At 38.6% G+C, this 25,325-nt stretch overlaps 1 protein-coding gene across 2 annotated transcripts in view; it reads right to left on the bottom strand.

The window, feature by feature from the left end:
* Positions 1-25,325, bottom strand: part of LOC123633128 (sine oculis binding protein homolog) — a 160,954-nt gene that overhangs the window by 112,393 nt on the left and 23,236 nt on the right. For both annotated transcript variants that reach the window (XM_045544120.1, XM_045544119.1), the window contains exon 4: positions 8,242-8,393. In XM_045544120.1, coding sequence (XP_045400076.1) covers positions 8,242-8,393 — 152 coding nt within the window. The remainder of the gene's footprint in view (positions 1-8,241; positions 8,394-25,325) is intronic.

Below are 25,325 nucleotides of genomic sequence, written 5' to 3'. Positions count from 1 at the left end.
CAAAAATAACTTCTGTGATCACCAGATATAAAACAGTACCCTCTCACTATCCATCCCTGCACCCTGCTTCCTCTCTGTAGCACTTATCCCTACCTGAAATTATATTCCATATATAGTTTTAAAACTTGTATAGTATCTATCTCCCCTGCTAGAATGTAAGTCTTTCAAGGCAGGGACTTTTTCTCTTGTTCAATAGTGTGTATCCACCAAATCTAAAACATGCCTCGCACATTATAGGGGCTCGATATAGCTTTTTATTTTATTTTTTAAAGAATGAATGGATGAATAAATAACAAAGGTTTGGGTTTTTTTAAAAGCTTGGCTAAAAACAAACAAAAAAGATGTAGGGAGGCATTTCTCTCCTATTGGGCAAACCCCCTTTTTCTTTGATATCAACAATTTAGACTGCTCCAACTTATAATATATACAGTCCTACAGATAAGCACAGAAAGTGTCAGGACCTTTGAAGATTCTTCTTATAACAAAGAGTTAGATGTGCAGTCACAGATCTGCTCACCAGCTTTTAAATAATATGAAATCATTCTACCAAAAGAGATAATAACATATCATTTTTGGATCCATATAGAAATTCCCACTTTATCATGGAATATTTGGCAAAAGGCCTATGAAAAAAAGATTAGCAGGCATAATACCTCAACATTCCTATAACCCACTGAACCCCCAAAATACATTTATTGGGGTAGGATCTAGCTCCTAATGCTAATTTGCTAATCAAGAAAGGGTTAAACATTAAAAAAGCTTTAGTCTGTGTGACAAATGTCATAAGTTCTATTATTTCTGTGGAAAAATAATCATTTCAAAGTCAAGGCAATTGTTTTTCCACAATCAAAAGTGGTTAAATACTTTTAAATACATTTCAACATATTCATGAAGGAATTCTCCTACATGCCTCCAAAGCTCTCTCATAAATCACGATAGTGTTTCCAAAGCACATTTGGAAGTAAAAAATTCATATCTACTAACTATAGTTTCCTCTATTTGAAGATGAATTAGGGAGAAAATACATTAATGTCTGAATTTATAATAGGAGTGGCTAACCCTTAACCAAAGCAAACTAATGAGGAATATTTTACCATGGAAGGATTAATCAGGGCTCTCCAACATTATGCAATTTGACATTTTGAGGACTTAATCATGAATGGATTTTTATTCCCCTATTTACTTTTCATAGGGATGACTTACAAAGACACTACATGTTAAAAGGAAATTTAATTCTTGAGCTTCATCTTGTCACTGTAAAGAAATGTTATTTTAGATAATATTCCATAGCTTAAAAATAGTCCTCACAGAAGCAACACTACTAAGATTATGTTATCTCTGGGCCAAATTCAGCTCTCAACATTGAGCAAATATCAACACAGACATACAGTGAGCCTCAGAGACTGAATCTGACTTTCCCTCTGGTACCAATGAGACAACACAAATTCTGGGAGATCGTGATTACTGGACGCTGCCTTCCATCCCAGCCATTGATTATCTCTATCTTTGTTAAAGACTACAGGAGTTTCATTTAACTAGAGTGCTCAGTAAATTGCAGCAGAGTCCAGGCATCTTTATGGATTCATTAAACCATTGATCTGCCTTCGAGTGCTTGCAGTAGTGCCCAGCTCTGGCCCACAGCCTGTGTTTACAGAGAATGCACCAGCCTGATGTTTGTAACCTCCAAAGGCAGTCTGTCAGTAGACATTAGATTCCACTGTGTGCACAGCCACCCCAAGAGTGGATTGTAACACAGGGAATTTCCCGTCCTCGGTCTGAACTGCTGGAGCAGAAATTAAGTGGCCATCTGCAGCAAGATTTTCTTTATTCCATCCTAATCGGTGATAATATGAACAAAGAGCAAAGAGGCCAAGGAACAAAGAATTACACGCGGCTTGCCCAGTTCACACTTTTGCTTATGTGCACGAAAGCTATCCAGAGGTATTGAAAGGGAGGAAAATAAGAACAAGCACAGGAATGCCTATAGTGTGGCTCTCCCATTTATGGCTCTCTTGAGTATACTTGGTTTTGTGACCAGATATTGCAAACACGAATAACAGAAATTCTGGATTCAATCTACTACCTTAAAATATCTCAAGGCAACTACCCGTCAACTTATGCATGCACTTATTTAGATATTCAACATTTTTAACAAAGCATTTGAATTAACAGAGTATTAACTACTATCCCAGGAAAATGCATAATCATTCTCTCCTGGTTTTTCTGGACAGCTCACAGAGTACTCTCAGAACCTTCTCCCTCCCCTGCTTGTTATTAATAAGGTCTCATGACACCTTCCTTTTTAAGTCAGGCACAAACAGTAACTCTGGGCTGAATGCAGCTTATGATGGGAGAGCACATCAAAATGACCCATTAGATAATTCTTCAGATGCTCATTCTTCAGATAAAGCTGAACACTGTTAGTGGCAAGGTGAGAAACTTGGCAATGCAAGTGACTGGATCGATAAGGAGAACGTACGTTCCAAATGAATAGATCCCTTCCTGATCATTTGTTTCGCTGGACTGCCCACTGCCCAAACAGACAGTTGGACTATGAACTCCAAACACGCACATTCATCACTCCGCGGCAGCAGTAGCCAGAACACAATGTGGCTGATGCAATCTGACACTGTGGTTAATGTTAAAAGGGAGCGTGCCTTTTAGATGGATTGGATAATTACCGGCAGTTCAGATGAGAAAAACTTGATTTAAGCGAATAGCATTAGCTATCACCAGAAGGATGGCCAGAGATTTACAGTGTCTGAAAATTAACATGTGCCAATAGCCCTGGTATTGATCCCTAGGTGACCGGATTCGGATTTATGAAAAATCCCCCCTCTTCCTTCTGCTCACTGAAAAGAAATGTTGAGCATAGATAGGGGCTTGAAGCCATTTAGAGTTTTGATCATCTTTTCACATTTAATCTAAACTATCTAATGTTATTCGGAAATCGACGTCCATTCTGGATAGTAGGTTAGAATTTTTCTGTTTCCTCCACAATCTCCTGAAATGTAGCCCATTAAAAACTAGAAGTGCTTGCTATTCCTCTCTTTCAATACAAAGTCACTTGCTCCATTCTTGTGTGTGTTCCAGATATCTTTTAGACCAGTGTTTCTCAAGTTGTTTTCAAGTGTTTTGGTAAACATGAAGATCACATACCTCCCCCCGCAAGCTTCTGATGGCTTTCTAGGGCCTTGTGTCCCACGCCACCTGCAGAACCTCTGCCGTGGAATGCTTGCTGGCTTTCCTCAAGGATCTGTGTGTCACTTGAAACTGACCTATGCCTTACTTTACTAGGCAGGACTGTTCTGCTCTAGCCCCACCCCAAATGTGTTTCCAAGGGCTGCTGTTTTCCCCCTTCTCTGCTACGGCTTCTCACAGGCTCTCATTTGCAGCAGCTCATCAATATTCCATTCCATATTTCAAAATACGAGAGAACAAGAAAACAGTTGGGTTTGTTGTTCTTTCCCCAGAGCTTCCTGAGGACGTTCCTGTTTGCTGTGACCAAAAGGAAACTCAGCTGCTGGCCTGCAGACGAAAGCCCTGGGAGGAAGAGGCCACTCTACATGCAAGGCAGTGGGCAGGCTTACAGCATAGTACCAAGGGACACTGCAGAACCAAAGCAATTGTCCTGCAGGCCAGGGTGCAAGTAGGCAGACCCAACAGGCTCACTGGTGTCTAAGAAAAACAAGAGGAAGCTACAAGAAAAGTCCTGGGGCTTCCTTGGTGCATTTACTTGTGGACCAAGGATATTTGCAAGCAAATGGCAAGAGCAAGTCTGTGGCCTGAGCTTCAGGTGGTTAGGGTACAGTAATTGCAAGTAATTTCTTAATGTCCTCCAAACCTTCATGAATGATAGTCATTTTGCAAATTAAATCTTGCAGGTGTTTAAAGGAAAAAGAGTAGACAGGTTAATCACTAGATTAACAGAGAAATTGTTACACATTTCTTCTGCACTATCAGGTTCTATAATTAAGTCTGAAACTGAGAAATCTTTCCAGGATATATTCAAGTTTAATAAAAAGACAAATAGTCTATGTCTAAACAAAATATAACTCCAAATACAATGATAATAAATGCTAATTAGAGATGGGTTCTTCCAAAAGAAATCTCTTCTAAGAAGAGATTGCTGCATACCCAGGGATATAGTTTGAAAGTAAAAGAAATTCTTATTATACAATATTCCTCTTGTTGAATATTTATGTTATTATTATAATGATTGTTAGGAAATCTTAATGGCATCATGTGCAAATGTGGTTTCCATCTATATAATCTTTTCTTTTTAATGCATCCTCATCCTTATCAGTGATCCACATTGGTTTCTTCCCACTACGGTCTGCTGGGAAATAGCAACATTACGATATCAAATAAGTATTTCTATCTGTTCTTGTTTCAAATCATGGAAAAGCTAGAACAAGGAAGTAAAACTTTGGCGCTCTTAGGAATTTGTGTTTACTCCTAAATTATCAATGCTACTAATCCATAAAGAACACTATAAACTTGAGATCCAAACAAGAAAAGTTAACAATCACTCTTTACATTGCCTGTCTTGGCCATTTGTCTTTAATTTTTATTTCCTGCTCGATATTTGGACATTAATTTAGAAAACAGGATATTTCCCATGCAAAAGGAAAAAGATCAAACACAGGCTATTTTGGAAAAGACTCCTATTTGTGGTCTTGTTTGTTACTCTCCTTTTTAGAGAGATAATGGTTACAAGGCATTACTCCCTTAGGAAAGAGTATTTTTAAGTGTCTATTATTATGCAAAGTAAAACTGGTATTGGCAAGTTGGACTAAATGTACAAGAGTGCAAAACCACTAAGGAGTCTCTGCAACTTTCCTACTCCTAGGTGAATCACTAGGCTAGAAATGTTCTCAAGTCCAAGAAGGGGCTAAAGAGAAGAATGAGCTATTAGTAGGCCAAAAAATCTCTAGTACAACAACCAATGAGATTGACATCCCATCTGATGCCCACTGACTACACAAGGATTTTTCTTACCCACTGTTTCGAACACTTTTGAGCCTGCAACTGAGCCTTTTGGGATAAGGATTCTACAAAATATATTATGAACTAACACTATAGACTTCTTAGAGCCAACATCCTGAAATGTGTAAACTAGTAGATTCCTTAAGTGAATATAGCTGTGTTCATGGCACTCTCCTAGCAGTGTTTAATAGAAGCATTTTGAAGAAAGCTTGCATATCTGTAGTAATCCAAACAACTCTTGAAATAAAATTTTAAATTCAGTTAAAAAATATAACCTACATGCTATCAAGGGTTAACTTAGCTTCAGTCCATCCCACTTATTGCATAGTGACACGGTTTGGATGTATGTGACATTTTCACCACCCCACACCTTCCCATTAAACAGACAGAGAGACCCAAAGAGAAATGAAGGTTTGGGAAGCAAACAAAATTTGAAGAGCCCATTTTCAGTGGGCCGTCATTTTGAGAGTTGGGCTATTTTTGTCCTTGTTTTTAGCAGCAAATCAATTCCTGCCTCTATACCCAAGCGTTTGCGAAGAGGAAAAGCACGAGGACCACAGGCACAGCTGTCCAATTTACATTCACAAATGCAGGTGTTGCTCAGACACAAAACAGAGGTCAGCTGAATACTGCTCCTAATTAGCTACCTTTTCTACTAGGATTTTTCTTTGTAAAGTTATGCATGCAATTTGAGTTCAACTCAGAGACCATTTTTAGATCCCAGCATGCCATCCAGCAAGAAGCGGGCTGTCATTATAAAGGATAATTTACAGCATAGTTAATTTTATGTTTTTTTAAAAATCTACACTATACCTAAGGCAAAATTCTGTTCTGCACACACATTATTCACTGTTTTCCATCTACTTCTCAATATTTAAAAGTGTAGAATTTAGCTAGAAAAACCTGTTATATAGGAATGGGAAGGATTTTGCCCTTTTTTCTAAGATTAAGAAAGTCCACAATTTTAATAATGAGGACTAAGGACTTTGTTAAATAATACAAGAAGAGAAGTAGCTATTTGCTATTGTCTTCAGTGGGAAACACCCAGGGGCTGCGGTTCTTAGAAATGGCAGGATGGAGACTGGTATCTAATACAATCCATTAGGAAACCCAAGCCCTAAATGAAATGACCACAAAATCCTATCAGTTAACAGAAATGCAGCAGCAATACATGTTTATTGTAATACAATATTGTTACAGAGATAACACTCTTTAAAAAAAAAAAAAAAGAATCCAGTAGGTGATATGATAATCCAGCAGTTTATTTTTTCTATTTCAAAAAAAAAAAAAAAAAACAAGAGGGTATAGCATGGCAGAGCTTTAGGATACATAAATTAGGGTGAAGATTGCAGAGAAGACAGGTACTGTATGCACACTAATAGACTACTCAGATCAGCCAGCAGTTGCTGGCTAACCACCAAACCACTGCAACTCCAAGGTTTTGCAAGATGTTCAAAGACCTATCCCAATAACTCCTCGTGGTCCTCCTCCCATTGCTGATTTTACCTACTGTAAATATTCCAAATACTATTTCTTATTTTGGCTCCTAGTTATCTGTTTTTCAAAAATATATGTTATGGAAGTCTAAAATCAATTTGACCTTAAACTTCATAATGATGTAAAAGATAGTTTTTCCAAATGGAATCAGGTGCCTTTCTTCAAAGGCTTACTATAAAGTAAAATCGGTTTGCAAAGTGTAACATGTATTGTCATGATTGTGACAAATCCATCTTGCTTGATTTTATTCACTACAGGCAGTCCATCAAGATTCAGACCTATAACCCCTGCAAATTATAGAAAGACAAAAAGCCCTGTTCTATAGCCATCTTCCAGGATGGAATGCAAAGTATTTTGTTGTGGTAAGTAGGGCTTTGAAGAAGAAAGCACCGGGCCCACTCCTGGGATTGTTACCCCAGCGCTCAGCATTCAAAACGGGAGCCCCAGGGTCTTGGAGATCATTATAATCCCCCTATATTAAAGCAAAACGTGTCTCCCATGTGTCGTTCTTCCCACCCTCCTCCCCAGCCTCACGGGCTCCTCCCAAGGGAAAGTGAACTCCACTGCTGACCGTCCCAAACGAATTCCAAACAATTTCCTTACTTGCCTCTCTGTTCCAGTGAAGATTATGAGCCTAATTCTTAGAGACTGCTACTAAAATTCCACCCTGCTGAATTCTGCAGTCTAATTCTTTCAGCATTATGTTTTTTGGCAGAATGAATGTGACCCAAATTTGCAGGAGATAGTCTGCTGCAAATAGTGCTTCCTGCAATGCAGTGAGCCCATGATTAGCATTTCAGGATTGCAAATATCAAACTTTTTAAAAATCATACTTGTTTGCTTCAAGAACGAACAGATTTTGAACTTGTATTATAGAAATGGAAGTGCTTAGCAAAATGTGGATGATTTTATGAATTAAGGAAGCTTTACAGATCAATGGAAAATAATTGAGGACTAGTAATTTACCTCAGTACTTGGTGGCAAAAGGCTATAAACAGTTCTTTGAGGTTTAAGAAAGCAGTTGTGTGTGTATGTGTGTGTGTGATTGTAAAAACATCATGCATTCCATTTCCCATCGGTGATGGCTAAAACTCTTCTAAAAGGACATTTTCAGACCTGGGATGTCTTTTTAAAAAATAAAAAAAGTGTAACCATGGCTGTTCCTGTGTTTACCCACCATGCTTCTCGCAAATGCTCGGCTGTGCAAACAGTGTTGGTTCGTGTATTCATCATTTCACTTTTTCTAAGTATCAATCAACTTTAACAGAAAGTGTCAAGAGAGACTTGACATTTTTCTTGACTAGAATTTGTGGGTCAGATTTTGGAAAGAGCAATAGCAATATTCCCACTGGGAACAAGGATTAAACTGAGGGACTAAAGCTTTCTGGCCATGCTTCTGTGGCTAGTTTCTTGGCTTTCATAGGAAATCTCTGCCCCTCATCTTTCCCAGTCTAGTCTGCGTACTCTACTGCTGGAGAGACACTGTCGATGAGAATACCAGCTGCGATCACTGTGTCCTCACCAGATTCATTCAGCCTCTCAGAATCCAAACACCAAGCCAAGAGAGAAACACATTAGAAGGGGATTCCTTATTCCAAAAGGTTAAGCATGACAGAGAAAGGGAACGGACAAAACAGAAAGAATAAAAATATAAAAGAAAAAGGTGCACAGTGTTTTCCACTAGAAGCTAGGAGGCACATGCGCGTGTGGGCTGCTGAGGCCTGCGTGGGCCGCCTCTCTCTCCCGTGCTCTTACCTTGTTTCTCTTGAAGTAGGCTCGTCGGCAGGCCGCAAAGCACTTCTCGCTGCAGAAGCTTTTCACCTCACTTCCCATACTCAGGGAATAGCGCTTGATTCCCACTTTCTGGCACCAGGCACACATTATTTGTACATTTGACACATCATCTTCTATAATAAAAGTATAAGAAAAATGTTCATATCAGAAGCAAACATCCCTTCAAACTTAGACACACCCTGAACCTGACAGAGCTACTTAGAGGTCTGATTTTAGTTTCTGGACCTCACCATTTTCTGACTGAGTAGGACAGTCAGCTCTTGGAGGGGAAGGCTTTTTGCTTTTTCTTTCTCTCTCTTTCTTTCTTTCTTTCTTTTTTTTTTTTTTTTTTTGTGGCTCCTATGTTTCCAAAAGACATTTACTTAAAAAAACCAGAGCATGACTGCAGAGTTACCAGGGCTCCTAGGGCTTCTTAGCCTGGTAAAAATGCTTAATCTGCCTAGTAAAACCTGTCCCAGTGCTAATGAAGCTTGTAAAATGACCCATTTCTTCAAAGGTTCTGTTGAAAGCCTCCAAGATCTGCATTGGGTGGGACAATCTGTAGGGTGATAACCTACAAATGCAACAAATGTCATGCCCTCATGTGAACCTTGACAGTCAGGGGCCAGGCTCAACCACGACAAGTTCCTTATTACTGTTAAATGATATGGGGTGTCGTCTACTCTTGCAATGTGATGATTCCCAAGCAAGGTGTTTAGTCATAAAAGGAAAGATGGGAGTGGTCAGGTTCTGGCAATAGAAAGGAACAAGCCTGGCTCACTGAGCAGCCTCTGACAACACAGCCTGCCAGCACTGGTGTGCTCAGGGAAACGCAGGCCTGATTTAAATTCTCCATGTGATATGGTTCATGGGCCCTGGATGGAGGGATGGTAACGGGGGCGTCAGATATTTCTCAGCCAGCCTGGGGGTCCTGTCAGCTCCTAGAGGACTGATTATTCATGTCATAGGGGTGCTCAGAATGGTTTTAGGTGGTATGTAAATATTTCCACTATTTAAAATGCTGTGTTTCTTTTCCTTTGTATAAGAAGAAAACAAATTTAACTAGCACAATGAGCCTGTGGTACCACAAATGCTACTGCCTAAAACAAAGATAGGCTTTTAAAGTGTGATTTAGTAAAATATATTGAGCAAACCATAGTGCAGGTGGTAAGAAGTTGTGATAAAAATTATCATGGTGATATTCAAATAACTGAAGTTTAGGAAACAGTGGACTCTTAGGGTGGGGGTTGGGAAATAAAAGAAAACTTTAAGTAGAAGCCTAAGAAACGTTTCCTTGCCATCTCCCAGGGACTTTTGCCATACCTTAAGTTTTCTCTGTCCTCGCAATTGACTGTGTGTGTGTGTGCGAGACAGAGAGAGAGAGAAAGACTGACTGCCACATCTCTGCTTCCCTTATGGAATTTTTTTTGTACTAACTCATACTAATGCTCCAGACATGAATGGTAATCACAAAATCGCCAACAAGCTCTAGTATAGTCTTCTCTGATTTCTAAATAAAATCCCCCAAAGACTAATTGCTAAGCAAGGCCTGGTCCATGAGCTGTTGACATATTCATGGTTCATAGAGTCTGTCATGCAATCACTCCATTTCCAGGGAAAAGATTTGGTTTGAGGCAGTGTGGTCATCAGCCTGCAAAATTAGAAGCAAACTGATTTGTAGTGCAGTGAGACAGATTTTTTCCTTGAGTATCATCACTCAAAACTACTTTCAGCATTTTATTTACCTTAATGGGATAAATACTGTCATTTTAGTGACTTTTTCTATTTCACATATTATATATTATCTATTTTTAATTGTCAAATGAGACTAAAAAATGAACTCTGATGTTAGCCAAACATTTCTGATAACAAAGCTTTCTTGAAATGGAGTCATAATATGAATTCAAATGTTTAACTGTATCTAATAATTTGTTCCATTCAAAGAAAACTTTTATTTATATTTTACATGATTTCTAATATGGCATCTTTCTACATATAGACATTTTACATGGTACAAAGAATTAACAAAACTCCTAATTTACCTTAGAGTATGGAGGAGTTTTCTTAAATTAGATTAGAAATAGCATGTTTTTAAAACAATTAGCTGTCATTACTAAACTAACTAGCACTAATAGTTTGTATTTTTCCCAATCAATAAGATGCTTTAAAATCTTAAATTCCTGAAAAAGAAGATGATACAGCAGAACTCTCACAAATGATCCGTTGACAATAAGCTTGACTCTGGTGAAATCTGTAAAGAAAAAAAATTTTACGGGGGAAATCATTTGGCCTCACAGTTTAAGGAGGAGACCCCACTTCCCAAGAAGCCATTTGAGAACATGCACTGGGTTCCCCTTGTTGTTTCTTCCTTTAAATAGTCTGGTTTGGGAAACAAAATATAAGATTTTTTAAGTCCTAGATCTTTAACTCTAATGGACCAACATGAGATGAGAAAAGGTATAGCATAAAACTGTCACAAGGCCAGGGGCTTAGCGTGCTGCTCAGGCCTGGCCTGGAGGAATGATGCTTGGGGCCAAAGGGCAGCCCTGTGTCTCTCTCAAGCTTCACTCCAGCATCACCAGACAGACGCATTTGTCATTTTTTAGAAGGAGGCAAGGATACTTGCTCATAATAGACCTAACAAGTAAACAAAAAAGTAGAATTTTAAAATGTTATTTTTATAAATCATTCTTCCTACAAAGTAACAATATGAGAAGGCGAGACCAAAGAAATTGTGCATTATTGTTCTATATCTGGCAGTTGGAAAACCCTTAGAAGAGTGGTTAGTATCTGTTCTGTTAAATAAATCAATATTCCCATCCATTTTTCATAAAATTCTGTTTCATAAAGGCAAACACTCTGGAAAACTTCCATTAGGTTTCTGCTTTTCTGTCATCAAACCATTATCAATAGCTAATGATCCAAAGATGAGTCTGATAAGAGGGTTATTCCAAAAGTTCAAGAGAACACTTTCAGATATCCCAGGTATTCTAGACTTACAAAAGTCATTTATATTGATATCATACTTAAGAAACTAAAAAATAACTGTGATTATCTAAATTAATTTTGTCAGCCAAAATTTAGCTCGAAATTCTACCACCAGACATGAGATGGTGTCCCCATCCTAAACAGTAAGAAAAGTGAACTTTTCTTAAGTGCTTAAAGCCAAAGGGATTGGTTCACTTCAACAACCACATCTTTTTTTTTAACTGAAACCAGAGAATGATGTGCATGCTTTACACTGGCAAAATAGAAGGCTCCAGCACTTTAACTTTTCTAACTTGATCTGCTTTAAAATACATTTTTCAAACTAGGGAAAACTTGATTACCTATCTTATATTTAGGCTAAAGGTCTATGCCATTAGAGACTTGAAATTACCTCAAAGAAGATTCACATAACAAATTTCTGTATTACATTATCTTACAGCCATTAGCCTGTGTATTTTTCATGACGAACAATGCAACAACAAAGGCAAAATGTTTACAGCATTAAATCACATTCCCAAAGCGGACAGTTTGCATAACATATAAAATTTTCATATGACAAAATCATATAAATATGTATCAGTCAAAATATGCATGTTTCAATTAATCTGGAAAATTTGTACCACCTCTTTAGGTTTTAACTAAGCAGAATGTTTAGGGCATTTTCTTCTGAATCTAATGTTCGAAGAGGTATAGAACATTTTTCAACTTTACATCCCAGAAGGGGAAGTTTAGATTAATTACTCTAAAATGATATCAAAATTGCATTTATTTATTTATTGTAGGGCAGAGGAGTATGAAATCAAGCATTTCTGGAAAGCCCTGCTGAAGCTGTTTGAGAAATTGCCTTATCTGGTGACTTTTAAAACTAAGGATAGCCATTGGTCAGTGATCTTTTGGGGGCATTTGAATTGGCTATAAATATGCATACGAGTTTACCTGACCAGAGCCCAAAGAAAATCCGAGTGCCTTAATGGACCCCAAACAATTAAATGATAGATTTACCACCCCTTTGTAACTTCCATAGGAGTCCAGGACTGAGCGAAAATTCTGAAAGCATTCGCTAGTGACATCTCCTCCAACTGTTCCTAGAACTCGCACATCCACCTAATCATTTCAAGACTTGAATTATATTTGAGACAAGTTGCAAGGCAGTCTGAGGAGACTCCTGTGTATTCCTCATGCCATGAAATAAAAGTGTGGCACAGACAGTACTGTGTCAATCTATTTGTTGGAGCAGCTATATTTAAGAACAGAATAAAGACATGGCCTGGAAGGCAGGCAAGAATCTAGAGTTAAAGTTTACTTTCTTCACAGTCCTTCTGCAAAGAAAGAAATTCATCTTGAAATAATTCAATTCTAAAGGCTTTAAGGCAATAGAAGCTAAAGTCCCTACAGAGTCCTATGGAAGCTTCTGTATAACTCCCTGTGTTCTAGAAGTGGATGTACAAGGAGACCCAGAGAAAACCTGGACCACAGAGCCAAAAGGAAAAGAATCATAGCTAGCCATCATTCAGTACATCATTCACCTATTTAGTAGGTGCCAGGATCAGTGCATGGTTCATTCCAAAATTATTTAATCTTACTCACAACTACTAACAACCAGGCAGATACCAGCATTATCTCTGTTGCACAGATGAGGAAAGTGAATTTAGGGGTTAAGTAATTTGCTCCAAATCTCAGACTGCTTACACACCAAAGCCTGAATGAAGCTCAGGCCGTCTGACTCCAGAGCCCAAGCTCTTCACCACTACACCTTGGAGACCATGGGTTTTCTAAGCATGTGAGATTATACACCATCCACACAGACTTCTCTCCACAAAAAAAAAAAAAAAAAGAAACTAAAAGCTGTCTCAGATTCTGATACTTACACTTGCTCAGTGACACAACCAATAGACAAAGAAAATGGAATCAAAAAGATCAAAATGTCTTTGAGGAGACAGTTGAAGTGTTAATCAATATTTGTTGATTGCTTTTTTAAAAAACAAGTTAAAGGCCCATAGTGCAATCCTTTACTTCTTTATAACTATGAGGCATGGATCTGCTGCAAATGTTCTATCTAAACTGCACCAGCAAGTGCTACTTAAACATTAAATGGTAAGACAGAACCAATAAAACAACACTCTTGCCAGCCTTCTCTTTTCTAAGGAGGGGGAATCACAGCAGGACGTGGACAAGACTGGTTTCCCATGTAAGTGACGTGGGAAACCACCTACCTCTATAATTTCAAGGGAGCCAATAGGAATATCCTAGTTTAAAAAAATTATCCTTCAGCTCTTCACTAAGATTAAATTCTACCATTAGAAGGTCATTTCTTTGGCAAAATATTTCTTATATCTCATTAAAATACAAATTCTCTGAAAGCAGGTAGGCTCAATATCTATTTGTAAATAATGATTTGTGCTTTAGAATGAATGATTCTTTCTGAAGAACAAGTTTGCATAGGAAATGAGAAGGACTGAGGATAGGGTTCCAATGAGAAAGGTGCAGGGCAGAGATGGGAAAGGTAGGACATAGTACTTAGCTAATGTCTGGCCTTGGGCATATAGCTTAGAACAACCTGAGGACAGCCAAATGAAGGCAGAGTACACAGAAAATATATACTGTCTGATGACACTGTATCTCATGTCAAATATTTTCAGAGTGTCTTTTATGTGTAAATATCCTTCACAATAGATGTTGAAGGAGGTGTGGAAGAATGGCATATAACTGGTGATTGCTAGAAAAGAAAAGCCATAGGCAGATCCACTATATAACAATCTCAACAAGGTGACTTTTTTTAAACAAATTAGGTAATAGATGTACATTGCTTTGCAAACCGGAGTCACTACTATTTGAAAGATAGAGTGGTGGAGTGCAGAGAGATGGAGACAGAGGACACTGGTGAAAGTACTAATACTACCCCTTCCAGTTACATGACATGAGTAAGTCACTCAGGGGACAGTAATGCCCATCCTAACCATAGCTGTGGTGAGGAGAAAATAAGAGAAACTATGCACACTCCATATGTAAATGAGTCTTCCTTAGAATTAATGGCAATTAGAGCCACAAGAAAAGGGTAGGTGTCAGCTGTGTGCAACCTGAAGAGGCCGGGTGACCAGGTACCAGTCTTTTCGATCACGTCTCCTCCCATGGATGACACGTGTAGAACCACTATCCTTGAATACAAAGAACAACCCAGTAATTGGTTAAATTTCACTAACTCAGATTATTTAAGAGTACAGCCATTAGAATTAATAATGGCTCACTTACAGTTATTCTTTTAAAAAATTACTTAACTCGAATTAGTAGTTGAAAAGATGTTGCCAAATATATTACTGTACTGCCAGATATTCTGTAATTAATAGATGGGAATTCTTTGTAATTATTATATTAACTATGCACACATAGGTAGATCTTCCTAAGTGCCTGAAAAATTTGCTTTTTTAAAAGTATCGGAGTAACAACTAAAAATATCCTCCACTTTGGAACTATCAAGAATTCCTAAATAGTAGAGTCGGAAATAATAAAATTATATTGCACTGAGTTCTCATTAAAAGGATAGATGCAATTAAATGATAGAGGCCCATCCAACTATATGTCTTTGTAGTACCTAAAATTATCCCTAATTTTCTTTTGAAAACAGATATGAAGTAATTTCCAGAATTTAAATAGTCCATACCTCTCTAAATAGAGTAGTACTTAACCCCAAGATAAAACCTAAATCTCTATACATAAACTAAAATTTGGTTCCAATAAGTAAAAGAAATGAGCACATATTACACAAAATTATAGAAAAATGATAGACTTTAAAATTAATTTTCTATTTCCTTATGGAACTTTTCTAGCCAACTTTAATTATTTATATATGTATTACATAGATAGACATAGATATAAAGAACATGATTCCAGAAAGAATTAAGTATTTACATGCAGGTCTCTGTGCTGGGTAACTGGTCAAGGATGCCAAGTTGGATGGGGCATGGCCCTGCGGGTGAGAGAAAAGACAGAGAAGTGTGTGGTTCACCATATGACAGGCAGGATGCAGCAGGAGAGGTTCAGAGAGCTGTTAGAACCAACACAGCATTTGATTTGCATCTGGAAGGATTTGGAGGGGGAGGGAGTTCAAGAGAAGGAGAAGGACAGAGGCACTGCAGGAGCCAGGGCGTGGCAGACAGGCTTGGGGGCAGGCAGGGACCCTGCAGTAATCCAGTTGACCAAGATGTGTGAAAGGAAAAGTGGCTTAGACTGTGGCCAGTGGGACCTGAACAAGGAGTCTCTTGGAGGTCATTTTGCTACTGGGGCAGGTGCAGCTCCTGAACGTTCCTCAGTAGGACATGATAGGATCAGACGGTGCTGAGAAATGTGACTCCAGCAGGATGGATCAGAATTTGGGAAGACTAGAATTCAGTTCCACATCGAGAAGCTTCAGTAAGCACCATTGGAACAGTGTCCGCATCTCAGTCACCACCGTGTGTTCAGAGTCTAGACACAGCAGAGCCCAAACCACGCTGAATGAGGGAATAAATGGACAGACAAATAGGTGACTGCAGAGGAAAGGGGAGGAAGCCCTGAACCTACAGGGCGACGGTTGAAATGAAGAGGACAGACTTAAGAATGAGATTAAAACAATTACCAAAATGCAGCTGACCTGGAAATAACTGAAATTTCAGAGTTCATCTCCCTGTGTTTCTAGTCAAAGCAGACCAGGGAAAAGTCCAAAGCAATCTTTGTGGAAATTGACTCTGGAGTCAAATTCAAACAAAATGAAGTTGCTTTACATCCAGATCCAGTGTCCCTTCCTCACTTATGTTCCCAGCACTCAAACAAAGAAGGAAAATAAAAGGAGAGACCCATGAAGTCACAAAATAGTAATTATTTCTTGAATACCATGCTGAACTGGGATTCTTTAACATGACACTACTAAGTGCACGTGTCTCTGGCTCCCTGAGATTAATTTGAGTATATTCCCATAATTTCAATGATTTGCTGGTTAAGAGGCTGCTTCTTGTAAGTCTCTTTGACAACCTCGCCTCTGTTTCTCAGTATTCTCTGTAGAGAGTCTGTCTTGCCTATGTACTCACCCTAAGAAACTGGGATAGGAAAAAAAAAGGTAGAACTTCAGAGTAAAGAAAACTCAGAGTTCTGTATGCAACATGTCCCAAAGCACATCCCACAGAACACTAATCCTACTAAAATGGGTGTTTTGGGGTGTTTTTTGATGTTGTTGTTTGAGACAAGATCTCGCTTTGTTGGCCAGGCTAGTCTCAAACTCCTGGGCTCAAGCAATCCTCCCACCTCAGCCTCCTGAGTAGCCAAGATTACAGGTATGTGCCATCATGCCTCAATTTTTAAAAAGAGCATGGATTTCATCCTTAAAAAGACTTCCATGGTTATATGTGTGGACAACACCAAACAAAACAAAGTGAAACAACAGGCTTTTTACTGCAAGACATTTTGGTTCCACCAATGCATAATTACGCTCTTCAAGAAGGAGATAGATAGAATGTGCCAAATTTATTTCACAAGCTTGACGGTGGACATGCCTTTTCACAGAAAATTCCCAAGACTAGACTTCTGAAGAAGTCCCCCTGGATCGTGCTGCTCCACTGCCCTATATTAGCACTGAGGCATAAGCATTTCCATGTGGGTCATTAATTATCAGGAAGGTTTCTTCTTTTTTGCCCAGAACCAGATCCTTGGTTGCCAGGAGCCTCCTTTGTCTGCACTGGGCAGAAAGACAAGGCCTGCAGCCATGTATCCAGTGCTGGACATGCTGACCAACACCTACTAGTCCTCAGTAAACACTGCCAGGCTGACCAAAGACACTCATGGTCCACAAAGTCCCATAGTGTCTGCTATATGCATTAAATACAGAGAACGCAACCCTTTTCCTAGGAAGTTCTACAGAGAAAATGACAAAAATCATCAATAAGGCAAAGGGAGAATAATATAGACTGAATAATTCATGTTCACTAGGTGGCTGCCATAGACAAGAAGCTCAAGTAAAATCTTGTCTCCCATCCTTGAACCCTGGATGTGACCCACTGACCCATCTAAGATGCCCTGGAACAATGATGCTGCAATCATGGGCTGCTGTCTGGACTTCTCTCTCCTACATAGCTGAAGTCCACTCAGCATCTAGCTCACAAATGCATGTGATTAGGGACAGGGGAGTCAGTTCACAAAATGCCCTCCAGCAAATCCACTGCTGCTAGAAAACCGACTCTGAGCCCCTGCCCTGCCTAGAGGGGTGCTATCTCCAAAGAAATACAAGTGGCAGCATATGAGGTCTAAAGAGTCAAGCTTCTTCACATGGGACCTCAGAGCAAGAAAAGCATTCCCATTGCCTGCTCTTTACCTGAAGGGCTCATTTCCCCTTCTCAAATCTGGCTGTCCCATTAATTATACTTAATGGGCTCCAGAGTGGTTGATAAATCTCCCCAAAGGTAGACAAAGGATTCACTGATTCACTCAACTTTGTGCCAGGCACTGTACTAGCGGCTGGATAGACACTGGCAGACAAGACAGACACGATCCAAGTCCTCAAGGAACTTTCCATGGCTGCCCCCAGTGTAAGATGCCAATATGCAATAGAAAATGACTGCAGAAAAGACCGGCCTGCTCCCAGGGCTCCATCACCACCAAGGGGTCACAGGAGCCAGGCAGTCTCAGTGACGATAGAGCGGGTATAAGCATAAGCAGCCCCATCATGCCTGGTCAGCAAGCGAAGCCCCTTAGCATTCCAGACGGTCCTGCCGAGCAGCATGGCATGCTGGGGCCACCTCCTAGGGGAGGCAAATTGACAGGCTAGAGACTGGGGGTCAAAGGGACACCTGGGAGGAGCAAAGCATTCACAGAAAGCACTTCTTTTTCTCTCCTCAGCCCCACTTCTTCCCTCAAAGCCCTGAACTGCAGTTACATCCAGAAAGGCAAGTTCTGTAGATTGAAGGGTATGAAGAATTTCACTCAACTAAATTTGTTAAAAGAACCAATTAGGAACCTGCTAAAACAATGTCAACAAAATAATTTACTTCCCTCTTCATCCTTCCCACCTTAAAGTACTTATTTAGATTTCCTAGAATACTGAATGGCTCAGGGACCCTCTGAAGGGGTCCCATGCCAATCCCTACTCTGGAACATGATGAGACATGACATGCAAAATAGCCCAGCTATGGGAAAGGTGGAGGGAACACCAACTGGAAATCCTCCAGAGTTCTCTCTTCCCTCTACACATGCCTCTTGAGCCATACCATCTATGCATTCTTGTTACTCCAGTTACCATATATAAGATGATGATTCTCAAATCAATAGAATTATTTCTCATGACCTACTACTTCCAAAGCTGCATACGTACCCCTCCCCATGACCAGCCCCCTTCACTGTGTTTCCCATCTCAGTACCTGGTCCTAGTATCCACCTAGTTACCTGATGGCAGAAATCTGGCATCTTTCCCGCCTCCTCCCTCCCTCTCACCTCTCACATTCTGATTAATCACCAGGTTCTCCTAGATATTTTTATAGTATAGGCACTCAATCATTCATTCATTTAATAAATATTTATCAAGTCTACTTATGTTCCAAACACTATGCTAGGTGCCCTGTCCTCATGGAGTTTATTGCTCTCCGTTCCAGTGAAGCCACCATACCTCTTACCCATACTCAAGCAGCCTCCTATCTTACTCCCATCCAGTTCATTCTCTCCACTCTGTATCTGGGGAATTCTTCCGAAACACAAATCTGATCACTGCTCTCACGTGCTCAAAACCCTTCAGTGGCACCCACTGCCCTCAAGAAGAAGGTGGAACTTCTTGAAATAGTCTCCACAGCTCCCATGAGCAGGCCAGCCTCTCAGTCTGCCTACTTTTTGGGTTCTGGCTTCTTTCACTTCCTTAAGACTCCTGTTCCACTCTGAGCTTTTTCCATGTGCTGCTTCCTTACAACTCCCAAATCCTTGACTAATTTGGTCCTACTGACCAATTCAGTCCTTTGTATCTTATCTTTAACTTCATCCTAGGGAGGTCTTCCCTGACCCCAAACCTGGTCAGATCTCACAGCACTCTGGACTTAACAATTCTCAGACTCGATTGAGATTTTTTTTTAAATGTCTGTCTTCTCGACCAGACTGTGAACCAGGTAAGATAAGAGCCATGTCTGTCTTGTTCACTAGTATAAAATGCCTTACCTCAGGTCTCAGCATAAGAAGGAGAAAAAGCAGAATCCTTACTAGTTACACCTTGGTTGGATATCCGAGGGGAAGGGGGGAGGAAGCCAAGGGCACCATCGTTGGTGACCACTCAGAACAAAGTTGCCTTAGAGAGAAACACCAGTAAAAAGCCCCAGAACAGAATGGGATCATTATTTCCACTCTCCTTGGCCAAATCCACAGACTAAGTCTTCTCAGTTTAACAGGAACTTTGAGAAGTCAGCATTGGGAATGTCCCTAAAATAACAAGAAATTCCAGAAACACAGCCCCTCTCTAACAAGCAAAGGAAGGCACAGCTGACATTTCTTCCTATTTCCTGTTAGCACCTTAGCTGCTTGGTGATCTGGGGCAGGGTATCCTGAAAGTATTATCCTAGTTAGGTCATAACCCCCAAAAGAGTTTAAATAACGCCAAGAGAAGTTCCAGGCTGCCTCAGAAATCACAGGGTGTGTAACTTAGAATCCATGAGTAGATGGTGTCCCCATTTCAGAAGTGAGTTCTGGTCCTGGTTCTGCTATTAATGCAACTGAGTGGCCTTGAAAAGTTCATGTAGCCTCTCCAGATCTCATCTCTTCATCTGTAAAGAGGGCATTTAACTAGTTGGTCTCCTAGGTCCCTTCTAAATAACATTCTAGGATTCCATGTCTTTAACAACAAGATCCACTGAAAGGAGTGCAGGTAGAGGATATTTTTTTTTTCCTTTCCTCTTTTTCTTGAACCCCTGACTTAATTTCTTTCATTTTTCTCCTTTTGTACAGTCACCACTGTTGTCCCTTACCCTTATCATAAGAGGCTCAGAAAAATCTTTGGCTGATGCACAATTTTAGAAATGGCCTTTTCTGAGTGTTCCAATAGTTGCACCACCAAATATTTTACCCTCTTTTCACTCTTTTTTTACTTATCTTTACTTTTTTATTATATATTCATGCTGGACTTTAGAGGGGAAAAGATAAATGTTCACAAAATTCTAACTTTTTAGTTCTCTTCCATTAACTTCTGGTCTTCCACTGTGGACTTCCACATACATAGTATTTCATCCTGAGTTTCCCCAAAACAGAATCCGAGACAAAGACTTGCATGCAGGCTGCTTACTGAGCATGTGATTCCAGGAAGTAGGAGTCAGGGAAAAGGGGAATGACTGGTAGAAGAAGGGCCACTATAAGGATGTGTTCTTGACTTGGTCACTGCTAAGGGACATTAGTGTTTAATCATACAGGTAATCCTTTGGAGTTTATGAAAACATTTCATAACTATCCACCCAGGGCACAGAAGAATTTATTCATCAACTTTCATCCTCCCATTGATCTAGTGTATTAATGCCCTGCACTTCTGGTTTGCACACGTTTGCATGAGTGCTACAAGGATCCACACACGATGCCCATACTGCCGTGTCAGAGAAGCCCCAGAACAGGACGCTAGAGACATATGCCACAGATGAGCCAAGGCACTTTCAGAACACACACACTATTACAGCAATCACTGGAGTGAGAGGTGGGGCCGAGAGGACTTGGAATGGTGCACAAGAGGTGTCCCATACATAGAGCTGTCATCGCTGTAGAGCCTGGTTTCAGCATGGCACTACTGACATTCTCAGCTGGATAATTTGTCTTGGGCTGTCCTGTGCATTGTAGGACATTAAGCAGCATCCCTGGCCTCTACCCTTTAGATGCCAATAGCACCCCTTCTTCCAGTTATACCAACCAAAAATGCCCTCTGGGGAGTAAAGTAACCCTCTGATAAGAACCACTGGTGTAGAAATATTGTATATTCTATTTTGCCACTTGCCCAGTAATTTCTCTCCACTTTACACCGTATCAAAAGCAGCTCTCAAGTAGACCACAGTAGGGGATGTTTATGCCTTATGCCTTTAACTTAATTTTTAGGCTTCCCTATGATACATTTGGACTTCATTAGATGATAATTTCTTAATAATCAGGAATGACAAGATTTTAAATCTTCTGCTTGATTTGAGAAAGCTATGAGCAGACTAGAGATAGGATATAGGATTAAAAAACGTTAAAATTACATTCTAGGGCTTAGTTCTTTAAATTAGGAGGAGTTAAAAAATTTTTTTAACTATGAAAATCTTGGTCTCTTAAGCAGGACTTCTTAATATTTTTTGAGGCAAGGATCTTTTGACAAAAAAGGACCAGCTTTTCCTAAATTATACATATATGATATACACACAATCCCACATTCAACTTCAAGGCCCACACTCACCTCCCTAAGCCCATCCAAGGATCCCCTAGGGGTCTATGTCAACAACTGTTGAACATTTGGGCTGTTTCCAGTTTTTACCTATTATGAATAAATGCTACTATGAAGATTATTCTGTATCGGTGGCTCACATATACACATTTGTGTTGACTACAAACATACATAAGATAAAATTATTGACTAATAGTATATGTGTATGTTTAGCATTAACAGATATTGCCAATCAGCTTTCAAGTGTTGACACTCTCACCAGCTACGCATGAGAGTTCAAGTTGCTCCACATCCTCCTCAAACTTGGCATTGTCAGTCTTTTTCATTTTGGCCATTCTCATATGTGTATACTGATCTCTCATGATTTTAAATTTTATGTCCCTCCAGAGCAATGAGATTGAACAACTTTTAATGTATATTAGCAACTTGGATATTTTCTTTGGTGAAGTGCCTGTTTACAATTTTTGCCCATATCCCTATTGAGCTATTTTCTTTTTTATTTATAGGGGTTCTTTATATATTGTCAATATGAGTCTTTCGTTGGGAAATGCATTACAAACACCATTTCCTACTCAGTGATTTGCTTTTTCATTCTTTGAAAGATTTATTTTAATCAACAAACATTCTTAATTTTTATACAGTTTATTTAATCAACCTTTTCCTTTATGGTTAGTGCTTTTGGTGTATAGTTTAAGAAATATCAGTCTACCCAAGAACATGAATATATTCTCCTAGCCTTTCTTCCAGAAGGTCTGTTGTCTTACCTGTCACATTTCAATGCATCTGGACTTTCTTGTGAATGGTGTGAAGTAGAGAATCAAGATATATTGTCTCCATAAATGCTATTATTGAAAAGACTATCTTTCCCCCACTGCTCTACAGTGTCACCTCTGTTGTTATGAACTGAATGTTTTTGTCCCCTCAAAATTCATATGTTGAAGCCCTAACCCACAATGTGCTTATATGTGAACATGGGGTCTTTTGGAGATAATTAGGGTTGTATGAGATCATGAGGATGGGGCCATGGTCCAATAGGATTAGTGCCCTGATGAAAAGAGACACCAGAGAGCTTGCTCTCTCTCTCTTTGCCACATGAGGACACAGTGAAAAGGTAACCATCTGCAATCCAAGGACACAGCCCTAACCAGATACTGACCCTGCTGACAACTTGATCTTGGAATTCCAGTCTCCAGGACTGTGAGAAAGTAAATTTTGGTTGTTTAAGCCACTAAGTCTATGGTATTTTGTTACATCAGCCCAAGCTGAGTAATACATTTGTCATAAATTGAGTACCTATTTAGATTTGTTTCTGGATTCTGTTGCAATTGTTTATACATATATCCTTGCACCATTATCTATTGTTTTAATTATTCTAGCCTTATAATAAATCTTGGGATCTGACAGTATAAGTCTTCCAATTTTACTTTTTTCATCAGGATTGTGTTGACTATTCTTGCCCCTTTGCATCTCTACAAAATTTTTAAAACAGCTTTTTAATTTTCACAAAATTTATGCTGGGATTTTAATCGTAATTAAATTAAATGTGTAGATCAATTTAGAAAAACTGCTTCTTCTTTACGATATTTAGTTTCCAATCCATAAACATCATACATCTCCCCATTGATTTAGGCCTTCTTTAATGTCTCTCAGCAATCTTTATGGTTCTCAGTGTAACAATCTTACACATATTTCGTTAGATTTTTTTTTTCCTGTTTATTTTATGGGTCTGATGCTATGTTAAATGATATTTTTAAGATTTGTTTCCTAATTTTTTTCTGGCTGGTATATATAGAGAGAATTGATTTTCAGATATTGACTGTGCTTAGATACCTTGATAAATTGACTCATTAATTACAACAGTTTACATGTAGATTGGTTGGGGAGAATCTATACAAAATGGCATTTATACCTTTTGAATTTTAAGCTTTTAATTTCTTTTTACTGCCTTATTAAATTATCTGTGAATTCCAGTACAAAATTGTATAGAAGTGGTGATAGTGGTCATCTTTATCTCATTCTTGATATCAAAAGGAAAACTTTTAATATTTCACCGTTAAGTATAATGCTTGCTGTAAGTATTTTTGTGGACATCTTTTATCAGATTAAAGAAGTTCTATTCTGTTCCTACTTTTCCAAGAGTTGTTATCATTTATTGTGTTAAATTTTATCACGTTTTTCTGCATCTATTAAGAAGATTGTATAAGGTTTTACTTTATTCTGTTAATGTGATTAATCATGTTGACTAATTTTTAAAATTTGAACCAACCTTATGTTCTTAGAAAACATCAAAATTAGTCATGATGTATTATCCTTTTGTATATATCATCGATTTTGGTTTACTATAATTTTGTTCAGGATATTTGCATCAGTGCTCATGATGTAGAAAAAATAATTCTACACTTCATTTGGAATCAAAAAATAACCCAAATAGCCAAAGCAATCTTAAGTAAAAGGAACAAATCTGGAGGCATCACATTACCTGATTCAAATTACACTACAAGGTTATGGTAACCAAAACTGCATGGTACTGGTATAAAAGTAGAGACATAGACCAATAGAACAAAATAGAGAACTCAGATATAAAATCATCTACCTACAACCAATTGATCTTCAACAAATCAGACAACAACATATGCTGGGGAAGGGAAGCCCTATTCAATAAATGGTGATGGGAAAACTGGATATCCACATGCAGAAGAATGAAACAAGACCCCTATTTCTCACCATATACAAAAATTAATTCAAGATGGATAAAAGACTTAAATGTAAGACATGACACTGTAAAAATTCCAGAAGAAAATGAAGGAGAAACTCTTCTAGACATTGGGCTAGGCAAAGAATTTATGACTAAGACCTCAAAGGCAAATACAACAAAAACAAAAATAAATAAATGGGGCTTGATTAAATTAAAAAAGCCACACAGCAAAGGAAATAATCAACAGAGTAAATAGACAATCTACAGAAAGGGAGAAAATATTTGCAAACTATACATCTGATAAAGGGCTAATATCTAGTGTTCATGATGAAAAGAAGTTTTCAGTTTTAATGTAACACAGTTATATTAAATTATCATTTTCCTTACCTATAATGCCCTTGGCATGTAATGTGATCAAGGTCATGCTGACAGTATAAAATGAGTGAATGCGTTTCTTCTTTTTCTGTTCTCTAGGAGACTTTCTTCAAGTTTGGCTTTATTTTTTCCTTAAATATTTCATAGAATTTACCATTGAAGCCATCTAGGCCTAGAATATTCTTTGTAGAATGGATTTAATTATTTGATTTATTTAACAGATGTAGTACTACTCAGGTTTTCTATTCCTTTTTGTGCCTGTTTTGGTAAGTTACATTAAATGTAATGTGACTTCTATTTTGTAGAAATTTTAGGAATTACTAAACAGTGATCACTATTTATATGTTACATAAAAATCGTTAGTTCTGAGAATTTACACTGAAAATAAACCCTTTGAATGTGAGGTCTATGGAAAGCATTTCATCTTCATTCATCTTGAGTAGATGTTTGTCCTCACACTAGAGAGAAACTATGAATCTAAGGAATATGGAAAAGGTTTCAATGTTGTCTCAAACTCATAGTCCATATAAGAACTCACACTGCAGAGACTCATGGGCGCAAGGAATGTAGGAAAGACCCCTTTAAAAATGTATCCCATATATTACATATGAGACCACA

The sequence above is a fragment of the Lemur catta genome, chromosome 2 (assembly GCF_020740605.2).
Source record: "Lemur catta isolate mLemCat1 chromosome 2, mLemCat1.pri, whole genome shotgun sequence".
NCBI lineage: Eukaryota > Metazoa > Chordata > Mammalia > Primates > Lemuridae > Lemur > Lemur catta.
The sequence above is the reverse complement of the archived record's forward strand: the minus strand, read 5'-3'. Positions and strand labels throughout refer to the sequence as shown.